The 23,711-nt window shown below is 39.9% G+C and overlaps 1 protein-coding gene across 1 annotated transcript in view; it reads left to right on the top strand.

The window, feature by feature from the left end:
• The window catches only part of CDH18 (cadherin 18), a 965,040-nt gene that overhangs the window by 213,762 nt on the left and 727,567 nt on the right, over nucleotides 1-23,711 (top strand). The window contains exon 2 of the mRNA XM_077492030.1: nucleotides 21,946-22,413. Within this exon, the coding sequence (XP_077348156.1) occupies nucleotides 22,186-22,413 (228 nt within the window). The 5' untranslated portion in view covers nucleotides 21,946-22,185. The remainder of the gene's footprint in view (nucleotides 1-21,945; nucleotides 22,414-23,711) is intronic.

Here is a 23,711-nt window from a genome sequence, read left to right as displayed (position 1 = left end):
CCAACGGTTGTCCATTCAGGGTGGTGATGCTTAGGGGTCTAGACTTAGGAACAAATGGAATGTTATTTTCCTTAGCAAAAGTGTAGTCCAGAAATATAGGCCAGTTGCTCCAGAATCCACAAAAGCCTCACAGGAGCAGGGGCGGACTGACCATTGGGCCACTTGGGCACTGCCCGAGGGCCCCATACCACTAGGGGGCCCCATCAGGGTTGCCAGCCTCAGTAAAAGCAGGGACAGTATGTAAAAAGTTTTTTTTTTTGATCTGTCTCTGAAATGTCCCTTACTGACATCCTTTTGGTCTAAAAATCCCGAGATTATAGCTGCCCCACCTCTCCAGTACCTTCTCAGCCAATAGAAACATGTCTGTGTATACTGTGTTATTGTATACTGTGTGTGTGTTTGTGTCTACTGTGTGGCCCCATAATCTCTGATTACCTGGGGGCCCCATAATCTCCTATTGCCCGGGGGCCCCATGAGTTGTCAGTCTGCTCCTGCACAGGAGACATGTTTAGAGGCTAAATGGAAAATGGCGGGAACAGTAATCTTGCTCTTGGAGGATATACTTGCAAGGTCTAACTCAGCTCCTCCAACACTGGTTAGACCCTGCTTTTTACTGGACAGGAAGGGCAGACAGATAACAAATGTTCTTTAGGTCCAAAGTACAAGCATAGGCTAAATGCACGTCTCCTTTGTTTCTCTGACTCTGTTAGGTAAAGATGGCTGGCTGACTTCCATGGGTTCCACAGGTGCCTGGGATTCAACTAGAATTTCAGGTTCAGGCTTAGGTGGTGCTTGGAAGTTAGGGGCCAATCAGTAAACTGGCCTAGGAAGCTTCCAAGTTCTAAGTCTCTCTTGGCACTTTTCATGATATCGGACATCCAGATGAACACACAGCTATGAATTTTTCAAGGTCTTCTGGGGAATCCTTATAGACTAGTTTGTCCTTGATGCGATCTGTAAGACTTTTTCGGAAGGCTGCACATAATGCTTGCGTCACAATTAGTGTCAGCAGCCAGGGTACGGAACTCAATACCATAATGTGCCACAGACTTGGTACCTTACTGCATGTCCAAAAGTGAGTAGTAAGTTGCAAAAGTTCTATCTGGCTTGCCAAATACAGTCTGGAGTGAAGCCAGAAATTTGTCAGAATTTTGCAGCACAGGATCATTGCGTTCCAGGTAAGGAGAGACCCAGGCCAGGGCCTTCTCCTTTAACATGGAAATGACAAAAGTCACTTTGGCAGACAAAGTGCTAAAAGTCCCAGGGTTGTTGCGGAAATGCAAACTGAAGACATTTAAAAAACCTCTGCAGTCCTCAGTATCACCTCCAAATGTTTCAGGCAAGGGAATTTTGGGTGGCAAAGAAGAGGCAGGTTGGATTGGAGCAGCAGTAGGAGCTGGAGTCTGGATCAGTGCAGAGGGACCAGGCAACCAAGATTTAAGCATAGCACAAAGTTCATCTAACTTGGCGCTCAGAGAAGAAAGATGCTGTTCATGAGCTCCAATGAATTGTCCCTGGCAAGAAATCGCCTGGATGGTCAGGTAGGCGGAGGTCATACACGAGCTGGCGGTGAAGTACCAAATCAGCAGGCTGGAGAATGGTCAAGAATTCAGGCAGAGGTTCAATACATGGTAGTCAAAATCATAGAGCTAGCAGTACACCCAGGGAGCAAGTCCAAACAAGTGGTCACTTAGTAACAGGAAGAGCTGCTATTTATAGGCTGCTTTATTGGATTGTATATTGTCCGCAGCTGAAAGCAGACGGGGCTAGTGAGTCCTAGGCAATACATCAAGCTGGGAGAACATTGCAACAACATCAGAGCTCCTCCGTGGCACAACAGGTAAGACTACAGCTGTGGAACCAGGAATATCCCGGCTGGAGGACACCCAGATACATGACTGCTGCCAAGAGCCCAATCCAGGCAATATTTTATTCCTCAATAAATAAAGCCTCTATTTATTTGTATGAATGTATTTATATGGAAATATTAGGTATTGTGTACAGACATAATACCCCAAACCTATCTTAATACAAGGCTGGGCAGTGTTTATTTTTATACACCTTAAATTATTTTCACTGACTGATTCTATTTAAAGCTGAAGAAAGAGATATAAATGTTTTACAGGATTTTAAGCAGCCAATGCTAATTTTAAGCAGCCAATGGGGTCACTAGCACATAACAGAAAAAAATAAATGAATATAATACAGGGAGGTCCCATCCAAACATTGTTGGGTTTTGTTATGGTACTATACAGGAGAAGGTGGGAACGTGATGTTAGCCAACTGGAGGGGGAACAATGGGAGGAGGCCTTTCAGGCGGGGGATAGGTGTTCATTGAATGTGATGCAAAGACTGACTAAACTGTACATATTATTGCGAGTATATTACACTTCCCATAGACTTCAATTGATGAATCTGCAATCAGAGTCTATGTGTACATATTTTATACATGATCATAGAGACATCATTCACTTTTAGTGGAGATGCCCAAAACTACATCGCTATTGGGTGGGGGTGGTGATTATTTTTAACTCAACGTTTAAAGTGTCCCTTTCTCTAGACCCGAGAGCTTGCCTATTGGGTATATTGGAAGAATATTTTTTTGCTAGAAAATTACTTAGAACCCCTAAACAATATACATTTTTTCTGACACCCTAGAGAATAAAATGGTGGTTGTGGCAATACTTTCTGTCACACTGTATTTTCGCAGCGGTCTTACAAGTGCACTATTTTTGTAAAAAAATATTTCTTTTAAATTAAAAAAATAAGACAACAGTAAAGTTAGCCCAATTTTTTTATATTGTGAAAGATAATGTTAGGCCGAGTAAATTGATACCCAACATGTCACACTTCAAAATTGCACCTGCTCGTGAAATGGCGACAAACTTTTTACCCTTAAAAATATTCATAGGCAACGTTTAAAAATTTCTACAGGTTACCAGTTCTGAGTTACATAGGAGGGCTAGAATTGTTGCTCTCGGTCTAATGATCATGGTGATACCGCACATGTGTGGTTTGAATACCGTTTTCATATGTGGGCGCTACTCACATATCCATTTGCTTCTGTGCGTAAGCTCATTGGGATGGGGCACTTTCGTTTTTGTTTTTTTATTTATTTTACTTTTTTATTTTGACACTGTCCTTTTAAGAAAAAAAAAATGTTGGGTCACATTTATTCCTATTACAAAGAATGTAAACATTCCTTGTAATAGAAAAAAAAAAAACATGACAGGCCCTTTTAACTATGAGATCTGGAGTCAAAAAGACGTCAGATCTCATATTTACAATAACATGCAATAAAAAAAAGACCACTGGGCGGAAGTGATGTTTGACAGCGTGAGCATGATAAAAGTGATCTGCGAATCCACCGCAGAGACCACTTTTATCTTAAAGAGAAACACATGCCATTCCTGAAAATACCGGGGTTATGGCAGCTAACTGCTGCCACAACAACAGTATTTAGCGTCAAAGTACAGACGTACGGGAATGGCAATTTGCGTGAAGTGGTTAAATATGAGGGATTATGGGCACCGTGGATGGCTGTCCTAGGGCTTCCCCCGGTGGATCTGATCATAGACCGGCTACCTGGGCTAAATTCTGGATAATGTGTTATGTGAAGATGTTGTTATATTTACAATATCTCACAAAAGCGAGTAAGCTCCTCACATTTTTGTAAATATTTTATTATATCTTTTCATGTAACAACACTGAGGAAATTACACTTTGCTACAATGTGAAGTAGTGAGTGTACAGCTTGTATAGCAGTGTACATTTGCTGTCCCCTCAAAATAACTTAACACGCAGCCATTAATGTCTAAACCACTGGCAACAAAAGTGAGTACACCTCTAAGTGAAAATGTCCAAATTGGACCCAAAGTGTCAATATTTTGTGTGGCAAATATTTAGTAAATCCCCAACATTGTGAGAAATCCTTTCTAGTTGTAGAAGCAGAGAAATAGCATACCTACTATTTTCAGGGAGATTAGTTGCTACCTTGTTCTGTTATATAGGGAAGGAGTTGCATTTCTCACCAAAAGGTATGTAAATTACATATCCACATTGTTGACCATATCAATTTTTATATAAACATGGCAGCACGCTCGCTATCTATTTTTTTTTTTTTTTTAAAGATGTTAGACTTTTTTAGATGTGCTATTTTTTCAAGCATACCACATACAACTGTCAAATTTGACTGTCACACAAGAAAATCACCAGCTAGGCAGGATTTTTGTTTGATTGCTTGATTGACAAGAAGAAGAATGTGTTCTAAACAATAACCTTTAACAACTTTTTATTTCTAGAATTGTACAAACTTTATAATGCAGCTGTATATGAAAAAAAGTGGTTCAGAATATTTAAGTGTTTATGTCTACCAAAAATAATATTCATATTTAAACTGTATAGTTTTATTTTCAATTTCAGCATTATAAAATAATAAAAAATCTATTTAGAATACGTATCACACATTTTAACTGTATTTGGCATAAGTAAATACTTGAGAATAGGTTAGATCTTTTCTCAAATTAAGGAGCATGTAGATATGACCTGTCTCGAGGGTTGGTTCACTGGAAGTTTGCTGAACACCCCCCTTCTGAACAATTTAAGCTGCATGTCCTATGCATAGGGAGGGTACCTTTCTAGGAAAGACCCTCCTAGCAAAGCCATGATCAAAAGAGCCAGCCGCTTGATGTAGTGCAGCTGAACAAGCTTTATTTTACATCAAGTGGTAATAGTGGGATAAAATCCAGCACAGAAACATTGACGTGTTTCAGACCCTACAGCCCTTACTCATAGTGTCCTTCTAGCAAAGCACCCTGTCCCTTTGTTGATCAGGATAACCTTAGCTTGAAGGTTAGGGGGTCTTCGGGCAGGAGATTTATCAAAATCTAGAAGCTCCCTTTAAAAATACAGGGGCCCCTCCCCATTTGAACAAGTAGTGTACCCCTATTTATTGACACAAAATGTAAACAGTATATAAACATACCACATAAGTTAAATGTGAAAAAAACAGACAGCCTGGGACTCAAAGGTACGACATCCATGGGGAAATACTATAACAATGTGAAAAACTAAAATAAAAGGGATGTTTAAAGTGGTTCTGCACCTTTAAAAAAAATATTAAAAGCCAGCAGCTACAAATATTGCAGCTGCTGACGTTTAATAAATTCACACTTATCTGTCCCAGGGTCCAGTGATGTCGGCGGCAGATGACGAGCAATCGCTCATCTCTCTGCTGCCCCCGCTGCCATCATCTGTCAGGGAATCGGGAAGTGAAGCATTGCGGCTATACTGCCCGGTTCCCAACTGCGCATGCATGAGTCGCGCTGCACATCTCTGCTGGTTCCCACTGTGTCCTGGGAACTGTGTGTTTCCCAGAACACAATGGGGGGCAGGGCATCTGTGTGGCGGTCTGCGGGGATCTTGTCCCGGAAGTGGGTGCAGATACCTGGATTATCAGGTATCTGCACCCCCCTCCCCCCTGAAAGGTGCCGATTGTGGCACTGGAGGGGGGGGGGGGGATCAGATGAGCGGAACTTCCACTTCAGGGTGGAGGACCGCTTTAAGGTGCCACCAGTATCACAAATGTATAATACAATATCCGCATTTTATTACAGCATATGCATTATAAAAAAAAAATAAAAAAAACATTTTATAGTGTTTTTGAGTGTTAAAAAAAAATCAAGAAACATCCCTGTAGCTTGAATAGACATGCAGTAACTTTAACTCCTTCAGAAGATTTCACAGTACTGCATAGTAATTCCACTAGAAGCAAAAAGACAATGGTTATAAACAATATTTTCTGATGCAAACATACATAAGTTTAGATACACATAATTGTACAAATAGAAAAGGATCACTTAGAGGGCATCTTACCGGAGTGCTCAGGATCATTTGACAGATAACAATCATAAAACAGGGTCCATGAACCTATAGGATCACCAGTGGGGATATCAGCAGGCCATAGGAAAGATAAAACCTGCATGAAAACCATCCTAAGATAATCAATATTGTAATGTTTGTAAATAATGTAAACACTCAACAACACTACAATATGTTGTTGTTCTGATGCCTATGTTGTAACACAATTTAGATATTGTACAATTTATTTGTGTTACTTGTGTTATCTTAAATATTTTTGTTTTTTACATTGTTAAAACACACCACATACTTTGTCAAGCTCTTTATTGAAAAAGTCCCACAATGTAACTCCATCGCCAATCATGTCATCCGATGATTTGGAGCCTTATTAACCATTTCTTGCCCGGCCTATTGCAGAATGACAGCCCAAAAGTGGTTCAGTTAGACTGACTGGGAGTCATATGATGTCCAGCAGGATAAGCTGATATTGCACGCCCGTGGGGGTGTGCAGCGTGGCGACTGGTGGTGTGGTTTGTCAGTCTAACACCACATCTCCAATCTTACAGAGGCTCTTTACCATGTGATCAGCTGTGCCCAATCACAGCTGATCACAGTGTAAACAGGAAAACCCATGTATCAGCTTTTCCTCTACTCTCACTGACAGATGCAAGTAGAGGAGAGCCGAACAGCTGCTCTCCTGATGGGGGGGTCTGTACTGATTTATTATCAGTGCAGCCCCCTGAGGATGCCCACCCAGGACCACGAGGGATGCCCATCTTCTGATCAGTGCTGCCTATCAGTGCCATCTATCAGTGTCACCCACCAGTTCCCATCAGTGCCACCTATACATGCCCTCCAATGCCCTTCAGTACCACCAATTAGTGTCCATTAGTCCCATGTAGGGATGAGCTTCGTGTTCGAGTCGAACGTACGTTCGACTCGAACATTGGCTGTTCGTCCGTTCGGCGAATTCCGAACGTTTTGGCCGTTCGCGTCAAAATTCGAGTGACGCGCGCGCGGACCACAATGCACTGCGTTGGCGCAGTGCATTGCTGCCCGATGATTGGCCAAGCATGCACTGTGACCCCGCATGCTTGGCCAATCGCAGCGCCGGCAGCGAGGAGAGCCATGATTGGCCACAGGCATCCTGCCTGTGGCCAATCATAGCTCAGGCTGTGTAGTGCACGCCCCACACTATATAAGGCCGCCTTTAAGGCGGCCTCCTGTAGTGTGTTACTTTGCATCTGAAGCAGTGGGTGTTCTGTGTACCTTCAACACAGTACACACCAATCGTTTTTGGCTGATTTCCTATCTTGCTGCTGTGTAGTGGTTGTTGTCTGTGCCCTGACTGCAGTATACACCACTATATTCACCTCACCTATATAGCTAGTGATCTAGCTTTAACCACTTAACAACTGCCCATTGCCGATTAACGGCTTCAGGGCGGTTGTTTAACTCAGAGAGGCCGTTAATTAACGGCCTCCCAGAATTCTGCTCTTGCGTGCCCCGAGGTGTGCGCACTCGAGAGCATCCGTGACCGCCGGGTCCATAGGACCCGGCGCATCACGGTAAACGGCTGCTCATAGCGGCCGTTTACCACGTGATTGCTCCGTCAAATGACGGAGTGATCACTTGGAAACAAACCGGCGTCATGTTATGACGCCTGTTCCTCCCTCCCCTTTCTGTACCGATCGGTACAGCGGAGGGGAAAGAGATCGGTGTCAGCAGCGATGTGGGCTGCATCTGCAGTGCCCACATCGCTGCTCACCGAATTTAACCCCTCAATTCCCTGCCAATACTCTGCAATACCAGTGCATACTCTGCAGTACCCTGCCATTACTCTGCAGTACCCCGCCATTACTCTGCAGTACCCCGCCATTACTCTGCAGTGCAGTACCCTGTCATTACTCTGCAGTGCAGTACCCTGCCATTACTCTGCAGTACCCCGCCATTACTCTGCAGTACCCCGCCATTACTCTGCAGTGCAGTACCCCGCCATTACTCTGCAGTGCAGTACCCTGCCATTACTCTGCAGTGCAGTACCCTGCCATTACTCTGCAGTACCCCGCCATTACTCTGCAGTACCCCGCCATTACTCTGCAGTGCAGTACCCCACCATTACTCTGCAGTGCAGTACCCTGCCATTACTCTGCAGTGCAGTACCCTGCCATTACTCTGCAGTACCCCGCCATTACTCTGCAGTGCAGTACCCCGCCATTACTCTGCAGTGCAGTACCCCGCCATTACTCTGCAGTGCAGTACCCTGCCATTACTCTGCAGTACCCCGCCATTACTCTGCAGTACCCCACCATTACTCTGCAGTGCAGTACCCCGCCATTACTCTGCAGTGCAGTACCCTGCCATTACTCTGCAGTACCCCCCATTACTCTGCAGTAACCCCTATTAATCTGCAGTACCCCCCAATACTCTGCAGTACCCGCCATTACTCTGCAGTACCCCCAATACTCTGCAGTACCCTGCTATTACTCTGTAGTACCCCGCCAATACTCTGTAATACCCTGCCATAAATTGCCATACCCAGCCATACTCAGAGATACCCAGCCATACTCGGTGATACCCTGAAATACCCAGCCATAGACGCCCCCCACCCCTCACCGCCCTCCGGTGCTTCTACCAACTCGCCAGTACGATCAAAGCCAGAATCTTTTTTTTATTTTTTATTTCAGGCTTCCCAGCCTAGAGGTGAGATGCGGGGTCATATTGACCCCCCAGATTTCACTGTAAAGAGGACCTGTCACCCCATATTCCTATTACAAGGGATGTTTACATTTCTTGTAATAGGAATAAAAGTGATCAAAAATATATTTTTGGGAAAAAAAATGTCAAACTAAAATAAATAAAGTAAAATGAACAATAAAAAAATAAAATAAAAATTAAAGCGCCCATGTCCCCATGTGCTCGCATGTGCCACACATGTGAGGTATCGTCGAGAATGTTAGAGCGAGAGCAATAATTCTAGTCCTAGACCTCCTCTGCAGCTCAAAACATGTAACCAGTAAAAAAATATTTAAAGCGTCGCCTATGGGGATTTTTTAAGTAGCGACGTTTGGCGCCATTGCACGGGCATGTGCAATTTTGAAGAGTGACATGTTTGATATCTATTTACTCAGCATAACTTCATCTTTCACTTTATGCAAACATTGGGCTAACAAGTGGTTAATAATAGAGCTTGCAGTCAGTAGTGTTAGGAGATAGTGCGTGCTGTCTGCGTGCTCTGTACCCAGTACATACCGCTATAATATAGGGCAGGCCCCTACTTTCAAACATCCAACTTACAAACATCTCCTACTTGCAAACGCAAGGAGACAGCAGCAAGTGAGATGAAAAAAGATGGACGACAAAACAAATTATACAGGGGTGATAACCCTTCCCTATGTTTTCCAAAAAGCTTAAAGATAGTTTTTTTGACTGGAGCTACACTTTAAAAATGTACCGGTTGAAAATGACAAACAGATTCAACTTAACACAACAAACCTACACAGTCCCTGTCTTGTTTGCACCGCCTGTATACTGCTGTTCTGAGTATATAGGGCCTGGGGGCCACACACATTTCCTTTTTTTAATATGGGTACGGGGTTCCCCTTAATATGCGTACAAGACCCAAATAGGCTGGTAATGGGCAGGGAGGGCTACCCATGCCATGTTTCTCAATGATTTTCAACCATATTGCAGGAACCAGATATAACATTAAAACCGCAAGCAGTTTTAAATGGTGTTATTTCCGTTTAATGTCATTTTGTGCAGGGACTGTTCTAAACACGGGAAACACGTGGCACTTCACAGGCATACTACAGACACCCCGCAGGCACCATATTTAAAGGAATATTTCACTTTTTTTTTCACTTTAATCGTCATTAAAATCAGTGCTCCCGCCAAAACGGTAGTTTTTAAAACTTTTTTTTGCAGTGACCCATGTCCCCTGAGGCAGGAGGCAGGTCGCCAAACCCTTTTTAGGACACTATCTTGCATATTAGCCATTAAAATTAGCACTTTCCAATTCGAACGTTCGAGTCCCATAGACTTCAATGGGGTTCTAACGTTCGTACCGAACGCGGGGGTCGTTCGCAAGTTCTGGTGCGAACCGAACCGGGGGGTGTTCGGCTCATCCCTAGTCCCATGTACGAGTGCCCATCTGTCTCCATCAGGGTTGCTTATGAGTGCGCATCAGTGCTACCTATCAGTGCCCACCAGTGATGTATATCAGTGCTACCTATCAGTGCCCATCATTGCTGCATATCAGTGTCACCTATTAGTGCCCATCAGTGCCGCCTATCAGTGCCTATGAGTGCTGCATATAAGTGCCGCCTCATCAGTGCTACCTCATCAGTGCCAATTAATACTGCCTTATCAGTGCCTGTCACTGCAGCCTCATCAGTGCCAATCAGTGAAGGATAATACATACTTATTTACAACGTTTTGTAACAGAAACAAAAAAGTAATTTTTTTCAAAATTTTCGTCCCTTTTTGGTAGTGCAAAAAATAAAACCCCAGAGGTGAACAAATACACCAAAAGAAAGCTCTATTTGTGGAAAAAAAATATTAACATTTTATTTGGGTACAGCGCAATTGTCATTAACAAGTGAGAGCGCTGAAAGGTGAAAATTGGTCTGGGCAGGAAGGTGTATAAGTGCCCTGTATTAAAGTGGTTAATGATGATGAATGATGATTTGTGACTGCTAAATAAATGAATTCCTGCTGCAACTGGAGGCCCAGCATAGTAGTTAGGCATGCACCCCATTTTGCTCAGCCATTCAGTGAACACCGAAAAGGCTATGTTTTGGCTGACTTCTGTTTCAGTCTCTACCAGAGCCTAATCCCTCGGTGCATATCCAAACACTAAAAAGTTATTGCTAATACTTTGATTTACCAAGTAGAGAGAATAATCATTTAATGTGTTAGGTGATTCATTAATTTACCTTTAAGTCCCTTTTATACTTTCCATTGCACATGTGTATTCAAAGTATTAAAAGACTGACCACATTCATTAAGCTAAATGTTCTTAATACTTTGCTAAGAGAACGCGTCCATCTACCTGTCCAAATCCCTAATCTTTAGGAAACCCAGTATTTTCAAACTAGGATCCTCAAAGGACACCAAACATTACATGTTTGCCCAAGCACTTCTCCAAGTTTGTTACACAACTGCATTTAAAGACAAACCTCATCCCAAATGGCTCCCCCACCCACAAACCACTCCACCATGACAGCACATCTTGGTGATCCTCTCCCCCACAGCCACTGACACTTTTGAAATCAATGGAATATGAGCACAGTGGTCACTGTACTCACAACTTATTAACATTTGCTCCGGTTCTGCAACTGAAAGCTCATACTTCTGTACAACCAGAGAGCTGGAGGAAGAGTCTTCAGGAGCCTGGCAATGCACCCATGATCTACTGATTTCAGGTGCAATACAAAAAAAAAATGATATTCTTTCCTGCTAAAATGTGTATTTATTATTTTATTATATAGTGATGTTTACAATTTTATTGTCGTTTTTTTTAAAAAAAAGAGAGATTTTTTTTTTCTGAACAATATCCTGTCAGTGAGTGTTCTCTACAGATCCTGTCTCAAAAACAAAACTGAACTTAGAAGCTGATTCTCTACTAGTCACAACTGCAGCAGTTTCTGAGTGTGCCCGTTTTAGTAAATCTACCCCACTGTGACAACTATACATTTTTTTCAGATTTGCCTTCATTTATTTGTAATGGAGATGACCAGGTTAAATATAGAGGCTAAAACTTTCCAGTGGGAACACAGGCAGCAAAACAATCTGAGTTTTAACACTTCCTATCTCTATGCAAAACTAAAAAAAATGTTGGGTTTACATATATTTTAGGAGTTTTTGGAATTGACGTCATTTTATGTTATGTTAACATTAGGTCTAGATGTGAAAGTAGCTATCAGATGTACGTAGTTGCGGGAGAATTCCTGTTTCTTTCTGTAGGTGGTCAGTTGCATTTGCCTCCTCTAATGTATAGTAATAACTTTTGTCATGTACAATAGGTAATCTCTATCTAATCTCTAGAGGTGAAAAGGAGTTCTCTTACATCCACTTACTGCTGATGATGTCTGTGAAAGCAGGTTAATATATCTGTACTTAACACAAATTTTGCTGTGCCCTATGAGAAGAACATTAATCATTTCAGGTGTGATTCTGCAAAGAGATCTGAAAAAAAAAATATTCTGAAAGTGGAACACTGCAGTGATATAAATTATATTTCATTATCAAAAGGTTACATGAATATGTTAAAATCTCAATTTGAAACAATTTCAATATGATCAGAATAATTTTTGGATAAATTATTCTATAATTATAATATAATATAAATATTATATTATATATACTATTGTAGGATAGGATTCTATATCCTACATATTGTATAATATAGTATATGCAATATATTATATTATATTATATTATAATATATTATAGTATATTATTTATTATTATACTGGTTACTGTATTACTATATTTATTATTAACCGCTTCAATACCAGGCACTTTTGCCGCTTCCTGTCCAGGACAATTTTGAACTTTCAGTGCTATCGCACTTTGAATGACAATTGCGCGGTCATACAAGACTGTACCCAAACTAAATTTTTAAAATGTCCTTCCCACAAATAGAGCTTTCTTTTGTTGTTATTTGATCATCTCTGCGTTTTTTATTTTTTCTAAGCAAACTAAAAAAGACTGACATAAAAAAACAAAAAAAACAAACATTTTCTTTGTTTCTGTTATAAAATGTTGTTTTCTCCTTCACTGACGGGCACTGGTGAGTCAGCACTGATGGGCACTGATGAGGCGGCACTGATGAGTTGGCATTGATAAGGTGGCACTAATGGGCACTGATGAGGAGGCACTGATATGTAGAATTGGTGGGCACTCATAGGCAGCACTGATATGCAGCACTGATGCACACTGATAGGTGGCACTGATATTCAGCACTGATGAGCACTGACAGGTGGCACTGATGGGCACTGACAGCTGACATTGATGGGCACTGACAGGCGGAACTGATGAGCACTGATTGGCACTGACAGGCAGCATTGCTGGGCACTGATCAGCAGCACTGAAGGGCGGAACTGATAGGCACTAACAGGTGAAATTGATGCACACTAATAGATGGCACTGATGGGTAGCACTGATTGGGAAGGTACTGGCTGGGCACTGGTGAGTCAGATCTGATTGGCACTGGTGAGGTGGCACCAATGGCACTGATGAGTTGGCACTGATAAGGTGGCACTGATGGGCACTGATGAGGAGGCACTGATATGTAGAACTGGTGGGTTCTGATAGGCAGCACTGATATGCAGCACTGATGAACACTGATATGTGGCACTGATATGCAGCACTGATGAGCACTGACAGGTGGCACTGATGGGCACTGATAGGCAGCACTGATTGGCACTGACATGTGACATTGATGGGCACTGACAGGCAGAACTGATGGGCACTGATTGACACTGACAGACGGCATTGATAGGCACTGATCAGCAGCACTGATTGACACTGAAGGGCGGGACTGATAGGCACTGACAGGTGGCATTGATGGACACTAATAGATGGCACTGATGGGTAGCACTGATTGGGAAAGTACTGACTGGTATTAATGCTGGGTACTGATTGTCAGCTGATTGGCACATCTGATGGGGCTGTGCTGATAATCAACATGCTTATTATCAGCACAGACTCCCCCTCTGACAGGGAGAGATGCCGGTTGGCTCTCTCTGTCAGCGTGAACCAAGGAATGCTGTTTACCACGATGATCAGCTGTGATTAGTAAGAAGCCTCTAACACAGGCTTCTTATCACGATCGGAGATGTGGCATGTCAGACTGACATGCCACACTCATGATCACTGTGCTGCGCACCTCTGCGGGCGCACGCCAGCATGTTATCCTGCTGGACGTCATATGATGCTCAGTAAGGATAACAGAAGCACTTTACATCCATCATTCTGTTATAGGTCATGCAGGAAGTGGTTATACAAAATAAGTTATTTTTAACTAAACGTGGGCTCTTTGTGTTACATCTCTTTGTTGGCATCTCTTGGGGGATAAAACAAGGGGAAACACAGCCCAAATATTACCTGAAATTACATAATTTTCTTTATTTTCATGCATTCACATTATCTCTGTATTTGTAGATTATCTTTGACTTTGCTACAGTGAAGATTGTATCTATTTGCTCTGGTTTCCAGAAATATTTCCACTCCACAGGGATCAGGGAATCTGACACACAGATTGTCACTTACTACTGAGATGATTTACTATACAAGTAATTATACCTAGCCTGTGTTAAACCAGTTATAAAGCCTTTTTTTTCTTACTTAAAATAACAAACATATTATACTCACTTGTCCTGTGCAATTGAATTGCATAGAAAGGCCCTGAAACTCCACTTCTTGGATCCCCCACCAGTGTTCTTTGATCCCCCTCCTCTGAGTCAGCCACCAAAGCAAGCCACTTGCTCTGGGGCAGATGTGCAGGCTTGCTCCCAAGCCAGGCTGTGTGTATCCATACACACACACACACACACGCACACATATACACACTGGATCTTGGCCCCATCCCCACCCTCTGCTCACAGAGACTCCCACTGCTGCTTCTATGTGCTGGTATTGCAGGGAGAGAGCTCCTCTTCACCATATATAAAGCTCTTAAGAGGAGAGCCAATTTATTAACATTTCTATACAGTACTTCTTTCTCTGGCTGAAAAGAAAAGTGAAATAAATATGCAGTGGATGGCCTTGGGCTGAAATATTCCTTAATGAAAAATGAATTATAAAAGTTTAAAAAGAGTTAAAAAATAAAATTAAAGTTAATAAAAAAAAAAAAAAATAAGTGAAAGGGAACAATTTTTATTTAATTGTATTTATATCTAGACATGTAGGCATATACATTTGTATAGCTATAAATACACTTGGTTATAAGAGTCACGGAAATGTCCTAATAAAAATGAAAAACACGGTTATTTATGAATAATTCCTCTCACATAGGTATTTTATTAAATTTATATTAAATTAAATGAGAATCCTCACTTTGTAAAACAACCCTTCAAGTTAAAAATAGAAATGAAAGGCAAAATATTTCTGAATGCATATAAAAACATTTTAAACTCCTTTTTTTCCCATTTTTTATAAGCAATCACAGTGAATGGCGGGGGGGGGGGGGGGGTCAGGGGCATGTCAGGACAAGTCTGATTATTGAAGGGGAGCACAGTTAGACAACTGAAAGCACTGTGCTCTCATGTCTAGTGTGGTCAGTTATTTTTAATAGGAAAGCACCAGGTATAAACTTTAAGGAACACCAGGTATTTCACACAAAGAGAGCAATGCACACAGAACTGGGTGCTTTTTCATACAAGTACATGGTACAGCAGGCACAGATTAGGAATATGAATTATTAGGTTAACATATTCTTTAAAAGAATATGTTGGGGGTTTAGTGTGTTACCCACACTAGACTCCAGGGTCCGCTAAGACCCATGCATATATATATATATATATATATATATATATATATATATATATATATATATATATATATATATATATATATATATATATATATATATATATATATATATATATATATGCTTATTGGTTAAATTAGCTGGACCTGTGTTTTTTTTTAAACCTGACTAGCTTTGTAACTATTTATATATTCAGCCTGCTCACTCTACAGGCACTGCCGAAGAGTAACAGAGGAAGTAGAGGGCATAATTCCTGTACTTTCTCATTATATCATAGCCATTTCCCTCCTCAGATATCAAGGAGTGAGATCATGTACACAAACAGCCAGTCGGATGCTTACATCACACCCTAATAAACTGTCTGTTGGCATTGACTTCACAGGCAGCTTCTCATTGAGCTGCGATGAAAAGCGGAAATCATCACCTCCAGTCCTCATTGCAACTTATTAAGCTACTGCACAGTTGAAATAAGCTGTGGTAGTCTGTGGTAGTCATTGTCTTGGCTTATTTCAGTTTAATAAATGTACACCATAGTGTACTTCAGTGTTATTTTTCATTTTTTGGTGAATTTTATAGTGTATTTTTAAAATGAAAACATACTAGATTAAAAATAAAAACTTTTTAGTTAGTTAATTATTCATTTCTCAATCCATATGCATCCAGATATTTTAGATAAAGCTAAGACCCCTTTCACACTGGGGCCGTGGCTACATTAGCGCTAAAGCGCTGCTCGTTTTATAGGTTTAAGCTGCGCTTTTTCAGCAAAAAAGAGGTTAAAAATGCCCGTGTTGCAATGCTTCCAAAGTACTTTTCAGGTGATTTGAAACCGCTGCCCATTCATTTCAATGGGCAAGGCATTTTGGAAGCTGTATAAAGGGTTCCCAATCCACCCCAAAGATGCTGCTTTCAAGACTTTTTCTAATGTCCCGCAAACACACCACCCCAGTGTGAAGAGTCACACTGAAGCGAATGGGAGATGGTTCCTAGGCGCTTTACAAGCACGATATCTAGCGCTAAAACGCCTGATAACGGCATGAGTGTGAAAAGGGTCTAAAGGTTATAAAGGTTATATACTGTAAAATGCGTGCAGTGAAAAAACAAACAATATCTGCAATTCAGTAAAATGCATACAATTTAACTAACTGTCTATTCAAATAATAAAAATGTGATATAAATGAATACATACTTGAGGAATCCACACATACAGACTTTTCGAATAAACAAAAAAAAAAACACAACAAAAAATTAACTCCCTGTTTCTGTTTGCCACTTTGTGTAGTGTTGGTAACAATCCAGTTTGGAACATTGGTCTTGGCACTTCATAGCTCATTGACTTTCCAGCACTGCAGATGAGTTCAGCAGTATCTCATTTGATCTGCTTTATAAAAACAATTTTACAATAAACAGTATTTGAATACATACCCCTGAGGTTATTACAAGGTGCTCAATGCAAATGTAGCAAACACGTACTTACATTTATTTCACAAAATAAACATATAAATTGATAAGTAGTTGTTAAAATTGATTTATATAAAGCAACATATCATATTGTTTATACTTTATATTTTGATTTATGTCTATGTGTGTTTCTGCTTGTGAGATAGGTGTAAATACATTGTCATTTATGTATATGCTCAACAATAATATCAGTATTACATTAGCAACACCACTATGATGTAAGCAAGTAACTTGTAACTAGCTAGATAAAAGTTGTAATTGACTAAAACAATTAACTAGCTTACATTTGGCAGTGTTTTTAGTGTCTTAAAGCTGAACTTTATACTGCTTACTATACTTATCCCTCACTTTCTTCCTCCTCATTAACATGCAAATTTTGAAATACAACCTGTTTTCACACACACCTTATTTTAGACCCATGGATGTCATCATTGAGTCTCTAGGTTTCTCTAAGCATATATATGTGTGTGTGTATATATATATATATATATATATATATATATATATATATATATATATATATATATATATATATACACACACACACACACACACACACACACACATACTATAAAAAACTATCAACAATGAAATTATACTTTTAAAAAAATAAAAGAGATACAGTATGGACTTTTTAGCAGTTTCTAGCTATTAGATGGTTGTTTATGGTAGGTAAGTGTAACTCAGATTTGAATATTGCTTTGTCTTATAAAAAAAACTCTTTGTGTAACATATCTGATTGTTTAAAATCTAAAAGTATTGACTGATGTACCCCACTGAACTTACTGTCATCTATATAACATTATGTAAGGCTAGGTTCACAACCTATGCATTTCTTAGTGTGTTTTGCAGTTTGCAGAAACGCACTACAGTCCATTTAACATGGTTTCCTATGGTAGGCATTCACATCTATGCATTTTTAAGCCGGTGCCTTTTTGGAGATGGCAATGGACTTTTTTTCCTGCAGCAGATTGCGTTTTGTGTGTAATAGACTTCAATGGACCTGCACCAAAACACAAATGTTGCATTTCGATGCGTTTTCTAATGCCTTTTGCATTTATTTTCTCCATACCAAACTGTGAATAGCCTGGTTGTTAACTGCTTTCACTCCACCCACTGTACATAAATGGTGGGGTGGGAGCTTTGACGTTCTGAGTCAATGTACTGGTACTTCACTCAGAGCGAGTGCCCGTGCACTCCACCCCGCTAAAGGCTCTCGCCATCTGCCAGTTTTTACATAACAAAGGGGCAGGGTCACCTGCTGACATCACTGGGTGATCCCGCCCCATGTGACATCACTGGCCCAGCATACCCCTGGCCAATGACATAGTCATACTGTGTAGTAATGCCTGTAAGGGGGTAAAAGCCATACTGCGTAGAAATGTCTGTAAAGGTAATGCCTGTGGTGTGAGGACTGAGACACTAAGCACAGTCATCTTGGACAGCCATCTGTGTTGGTAGAACTCAGTGAAAAACTGGGTTTCTATAGAATAAAGTGGGCACAGAAACCCCTAAATGGAACATTAGTGTGTACTTGTACTTGTTGAAATTTTCTTTCATGCTCCGCTTTGTCACTAATCTCACAGGCACTTTGGAGAGATTTACTAAAGCTGGTATACTCAGAATCGGGTGCAGCTGTGCATGGTAGCCAATCAGTGTGTAACCTCAGCTTGTTCAATTAAGTTTTGGCAATACCACCTGGAAGCTGATTGGTTTCTATGCAGAAGCGAGCCTGCTTTTGCACTGTCCATCTTTATTGTTTTATGCTCTTATAATTTTATTGCTTGCCTTCTATACCAAGAGTACATATGAAAGTGCCAGGCCTCCTATCTTTACATGAACCTTTATTGCCAAACCTCCCCAATGATCCCTGTCCTTTTCCCAAGAGTATATTGCTTAAGCAAACCCTTCTTGTCCAAAGGAAGAAACAATGTTGTTGTCTAATGTCAGCCAATTCCTGTTTATTTCAAATATTTCAGACAGAACAGAAAGTAGGACAGAAAAAGAAACACATTTTCTGGTAGAGTGAAAACTTTTTATAACCTCTGTCAGGCTGTGTTATGCCAATCCCCCCATGCTCTCTCTCAATTGTGTCAATTGTGTCAATTGTACAGATATTGAAGAGGATCAAAAGGGACAATGACAGTATTAAAGCCTTGCATAGGTTCTAAGTCTTCCCCATTCTACCCAATATAAAAAGTAATCATTTTTTGGAGCATGTCTGTCATTTACCTTGTGGCAAAGCCTGACATGCAGAAGGAGGCCTCTCATACAGCCCCAGCCCTGGGACTACTGATGTTGTGACAGTGTCCATGACAGCAAGGTATGAGTGCCTGTAAAAAAGTTACACCAGCCGGTGTAGCAGGTGCATCGCCAGAGACAGGTCAGATCACTGAAACAGCAGATGGCAGCAGAAACAGAAGACCCATGACTAGGCAGACAGAGGGTGGCAGGTGCTTGACAGGCATCTGGCAAATAAAAGATGCAGAAGGACTGCACTCATCAGGGAGCAGGTAGAATGCAGTGCATGACAGGTGGATAACTGGATTCACGTTCAGATGAGCCAGATGGTCAGTTACAGGCATGGATGACAGGCAGAGAATGGTCAGGATACAAGCAGAGTTCCACAATTAGAATCAGGCAGATGAGCAGGAGGCAGAGCAAGGTCAGGGCAAACCCGGTCAATAACAGAAGTCAAACACAGGAACGGATGCAGGGACAAGGGTAATAGCTGTAGATCAGACAGAAATCAACTGAACTTATATAGGACACTTAGGCTGGATTCACAACTATGCATTTTTAGTGCTTTTTGCATTTTGCAGACTTACACTACAGAACGTGTTCCATAGGAAACCATGCTAAATGGACTGTAGTGCAAATCTACAAAATGCAAAAATCACAAAAAATGCATAGGTGTGAATCCAGCCTTAGCACCGGTATCAGTGGCAAGTGCCTGTGTACCACAATATGGGCATCCGCAGGGCTGCATCTGCACATTTGTGTGCGCCTTGAAGCATCACTATACCTGGTACTTCCCTAAAAGTACCTTTAATATATTGACGACCAATGATAGCTTTTTTTTTATATGAAGCTAAGCAGGGCCGTAATTTTAATATGAAGATAAGATAAAGAACATGCAGACACAGCCTCAAACTAGTAGGAGCAAAGGTCCAAACTAATCTTAGAAAGTATTATTTTACCAAAAAGTAGTTAATGCTTGGAATAGACTTCCAGCAGAGGTAGTGAGTCAGTTAACCATAAGTGAACTATTCAAACAAGCTTGGGATGAACGTACAGTAGAGCTATACTCAGACAAAAAAAAAAAAATGATTGGGAGGTCTTGATTTTTTTTTTACGTCACTCTTTTATGATTCTATTTTAGATGCCACTGATCACCAGCGATGTTGGGATTATTATATAAAGTTAGTTTGAGTACAGTGTACCCAAACTAACTTTTACGTGAGTAACTGTCAGTAAAACTATCACAGCACCAAAAACGGAGAAATGGTCTACATGGAAAGGGGATGTAACTTGCTGTTCCTGAAGTTGATAAAGAGTAGACCAAAAATAGTATTCCAAGGAGCATGTACAAACACACCAACTATTAATACAGTAGCTGTTACATGCATTTATTTAAGTTTCTGCCCTCAAGAAGTTTACAATCAAAGATATCTCACATACATACATACACACCCCCTCATGCTTAGGCTAATTTGTATAGGAGACAATTAACCCACCAGCATGTCTTTGGAGTGTGGGGGGAAACCAGAGTATCCTGAGGAAACTACTACATCTGAGAAACAAAGCAGGGACTTAAGTGTTGTGAGACAGAATTGCTAACCACTATGCTACCGTTCTGCTCACTGATATTTCAACCTAGGCCTATAATTAAATTATCTCAAATATATTCCTATATAGTTAGTCTGCACACCAAAAATAAACATGAAAGAATCAGCTAAATAATGTATCTTTTACTGTGATATTCTGGATCTTGTATCAGATAGCACACATTAATGCAACATATGCCAATGCACTAACCATAAGGCATACAGAGAATCTTTGGAAAGTGATATTAGAAGATGGTCCAGGCAGAGCCCTTGATAGATCAGTGCTTTGAAATCCCCTTCATTTCCATTTCATATCTAATAGCACAAAGTCAGATGCAAGGTGCCAGCCAATGCAATATTTTTTCCTTTATTGTTAATATTTATTTATTGTATGCAAGACTAATATGCATATGTTTCATATGCATTAACGTGCTGGAACACCCCCACCCAAGTAAACTCCCTTAACTTACTTATGGAAAAAAATCACAAACAAAGATACATGCTATTAGACATATATGCAACAGAGTTTAGTAAAGTGATTGTGTATACATTCATATTAAAAGCAGATCTTTACAAACTGTGCAGCATCCATGAGTATAGTCAGCAACAAAAAAGTATGTAGCTTATGCAATAAAAAGCCTGTCCTCATTTTTTTAATTAAAGTTCTACTTTAAAAGTTTTTTTTTTTTTTTTATTTAGAAAAGCTCTGTTCAGTACCCCATAGAGCCACCTGATGAAATATGGAAATGGTATTTAAGTGCTGCATTTAAAATAAAGTGATTCTCGCTAAGGCGGATGTAAGGTGTAGAATCCTCAATTTTTCTACACTGAGTATACCCAATCAAATTTGAGATGTTTTGGTCTACAAATTACAAAAAAGATAGCTTGCAATAATATATGTGTTTTTCTGCTGTTTAATTTTCTTTATAAAGCCTGAAAATTAACTACCCAGCAAATACCCAAAATAATGATGAAAGCTGTTTAATGACATTGATGTTTATAAAAGCATCAACAATTACAGTTATGTAAATGAAATCCTAAAATCATAAAATGTGTACTACTTTTAGAGCGTTTAGTAAGATAAAGTGATTAAACCATTTTGGTAACAGTATTAGTTTTATTGTGACTCAAACAGTAGTTTGGATAAAACAAGTGTACTATTATGTGGAAAAGATGTGTTGCCTCTATTGATTAGACTCTTCAATTAAAACTTTATACTGTATATTTATGTACAAATCAATAATTGCTAATAGGGTAAAGAAGTAAATGACTTTCCTGATGGTACTCTTTGCTTATTTCCATTAGATTTAACATGCCCGTCTCCTGGACAACGTTATGAGGATTTCCACAGAGACACTGCTAAGACATATTTTCTTTTCACAATGTAAATACAGTCTTAATTTCTGAAAATCAATAAAAATAATGGATGCTCAAGGAAGACAATGCTGGACTGTTCTGCCAGATCAAATTTAGCTACATAGCAAGTACACCTAGGTTGCTGGATTACAAATATACAAGGCAAAGAAGAAGGAAACATTTCCTACCATGAGATTTACAAGCACATCTGGTATCTGTCCTGTTCTAGTATGCCTCTGTTTTGTACAGAGATGTTATGGAGCAACACATCACACCTCCATAAAGGTGATCAGAAATCAAACCAAACATATAGAAGGAGAGACAGAAGTTCACCATCGGCCAAAACGTGGATGGGTTTGGAATCAGTTCTTTGTTTTAGAAGAACACATGGGACCAGACCCTCAGTATGTTGGAAAGGTAATTACGTTTTTTTAATACTTCTTTAACTTTTAAATGTTTTGTTTATTTATTAGGTTGTCTGTTATTTGCATTTTACATATTTCAGACATACTGTACAGTAATAAGAAAATGCAGTACAAAGTTCTAATCTTTATCTTTGATATACAGTATCAACAAACTATCATTAGGAATTGTCAGTACTCAATTGTTGTGAAGCTTAGGGCCCCTTTACATTTGTGGCAACATCACTGAAGCACATATGTTAATGAACATTGCCACTGCGCTAATATAGTACACCTGCTTTATGTACCGTGCATTGCTGTACTATTCATTATGAATGAAACCACAAAGCATTGTATAGTAGAGCCCAAGGCACCTTAATTCATCTCAGTACATATACTGTACTATACACTTTGAAAAAGAGACAAGTTATTTTTTTACCTTTTGGGGTATATTGGCAGCCCTTTCATAAGGGGCTACTTTAATGCAAAGCATGTTAACAAGTGCCATAGCTTGCAATAGAAATAGATCTAAATGGTTATTTTAAGGGTAAATGAGCCTTACATTTTTCAGTAATTTTTTTTTCCAAAATAGGTTGATTATTGCTGTGAGATACAGTACCTTTAAAAATTCTCAACAGTGAGAGGTTGATATATTATTATACAGAGCTTTTTTTTTCTAATTAAAAATAGTAACAAACAGGTATAGTCTACTTGGATGGATATTACCATGTGCAAATGGTGTTGTAAAAGATGCCAATCCTATGGGGCAATCAGGGCCATACTTGCTGTGTGCAGTCAGAACCTGGAAATCTACTGTCCATTTGCTACTGTGCTTTGAAAGGTCTTGGTCCACTATTAGTTAATCATTTCCTAATTGATCCTGTTATGATAATTGGTATCTGAACGTCACTGGAACTTGGCTACACAACATTTTCAATGAAATAATGTTTGAACAATGTCCATTTGCATTTAGCAATTAAGTTGGCTACTTCCTCCCTATATTTATCACTTACAAGTACTTTTTTTTAAATATAAAGGCACATTTATTAAATGCTACCTCAACAACACACATCAGGTAACTAAAATGTATTTATTCAACAAACAGTTCCATGGGTAGCAGCATCAACTTTACAGTTAAAGAGAGCTAGAATTCCTTTGGGTAGTGGATATTTTGCAAAGTGAAATTGCGGGAAAGCGTAGAATCAGGTGTCAAATCACTACAGCCGAAAATTATTGCATCTTTGCTTACTAATAGGAATAATCTATTCCCCATCTGCTATATTTCTCATTGAGTCTAACTCAAGCTGATGTTTA

Source organism: Lithobates pipiens, unplaced genomic scaffold (assembly GCF_037356315.1).
Source record: "Lithobates pipiens isolate NorthernLeopardFrog02 unplaced genomic scaffold, aLitPip1_a1.2 Scaffold_19, whole genome shotgun sequence".
Classification (NCBI taxonomy): domain Eukaryota; kingdom Metazoa; phylum Chordata; class Amphibia; order Anura; family Ranidae; genus Lithobates; species Lithobates pipiens.
This window is presented reverse-complemented; position numbering and strand designations above follow the sequence as displayed.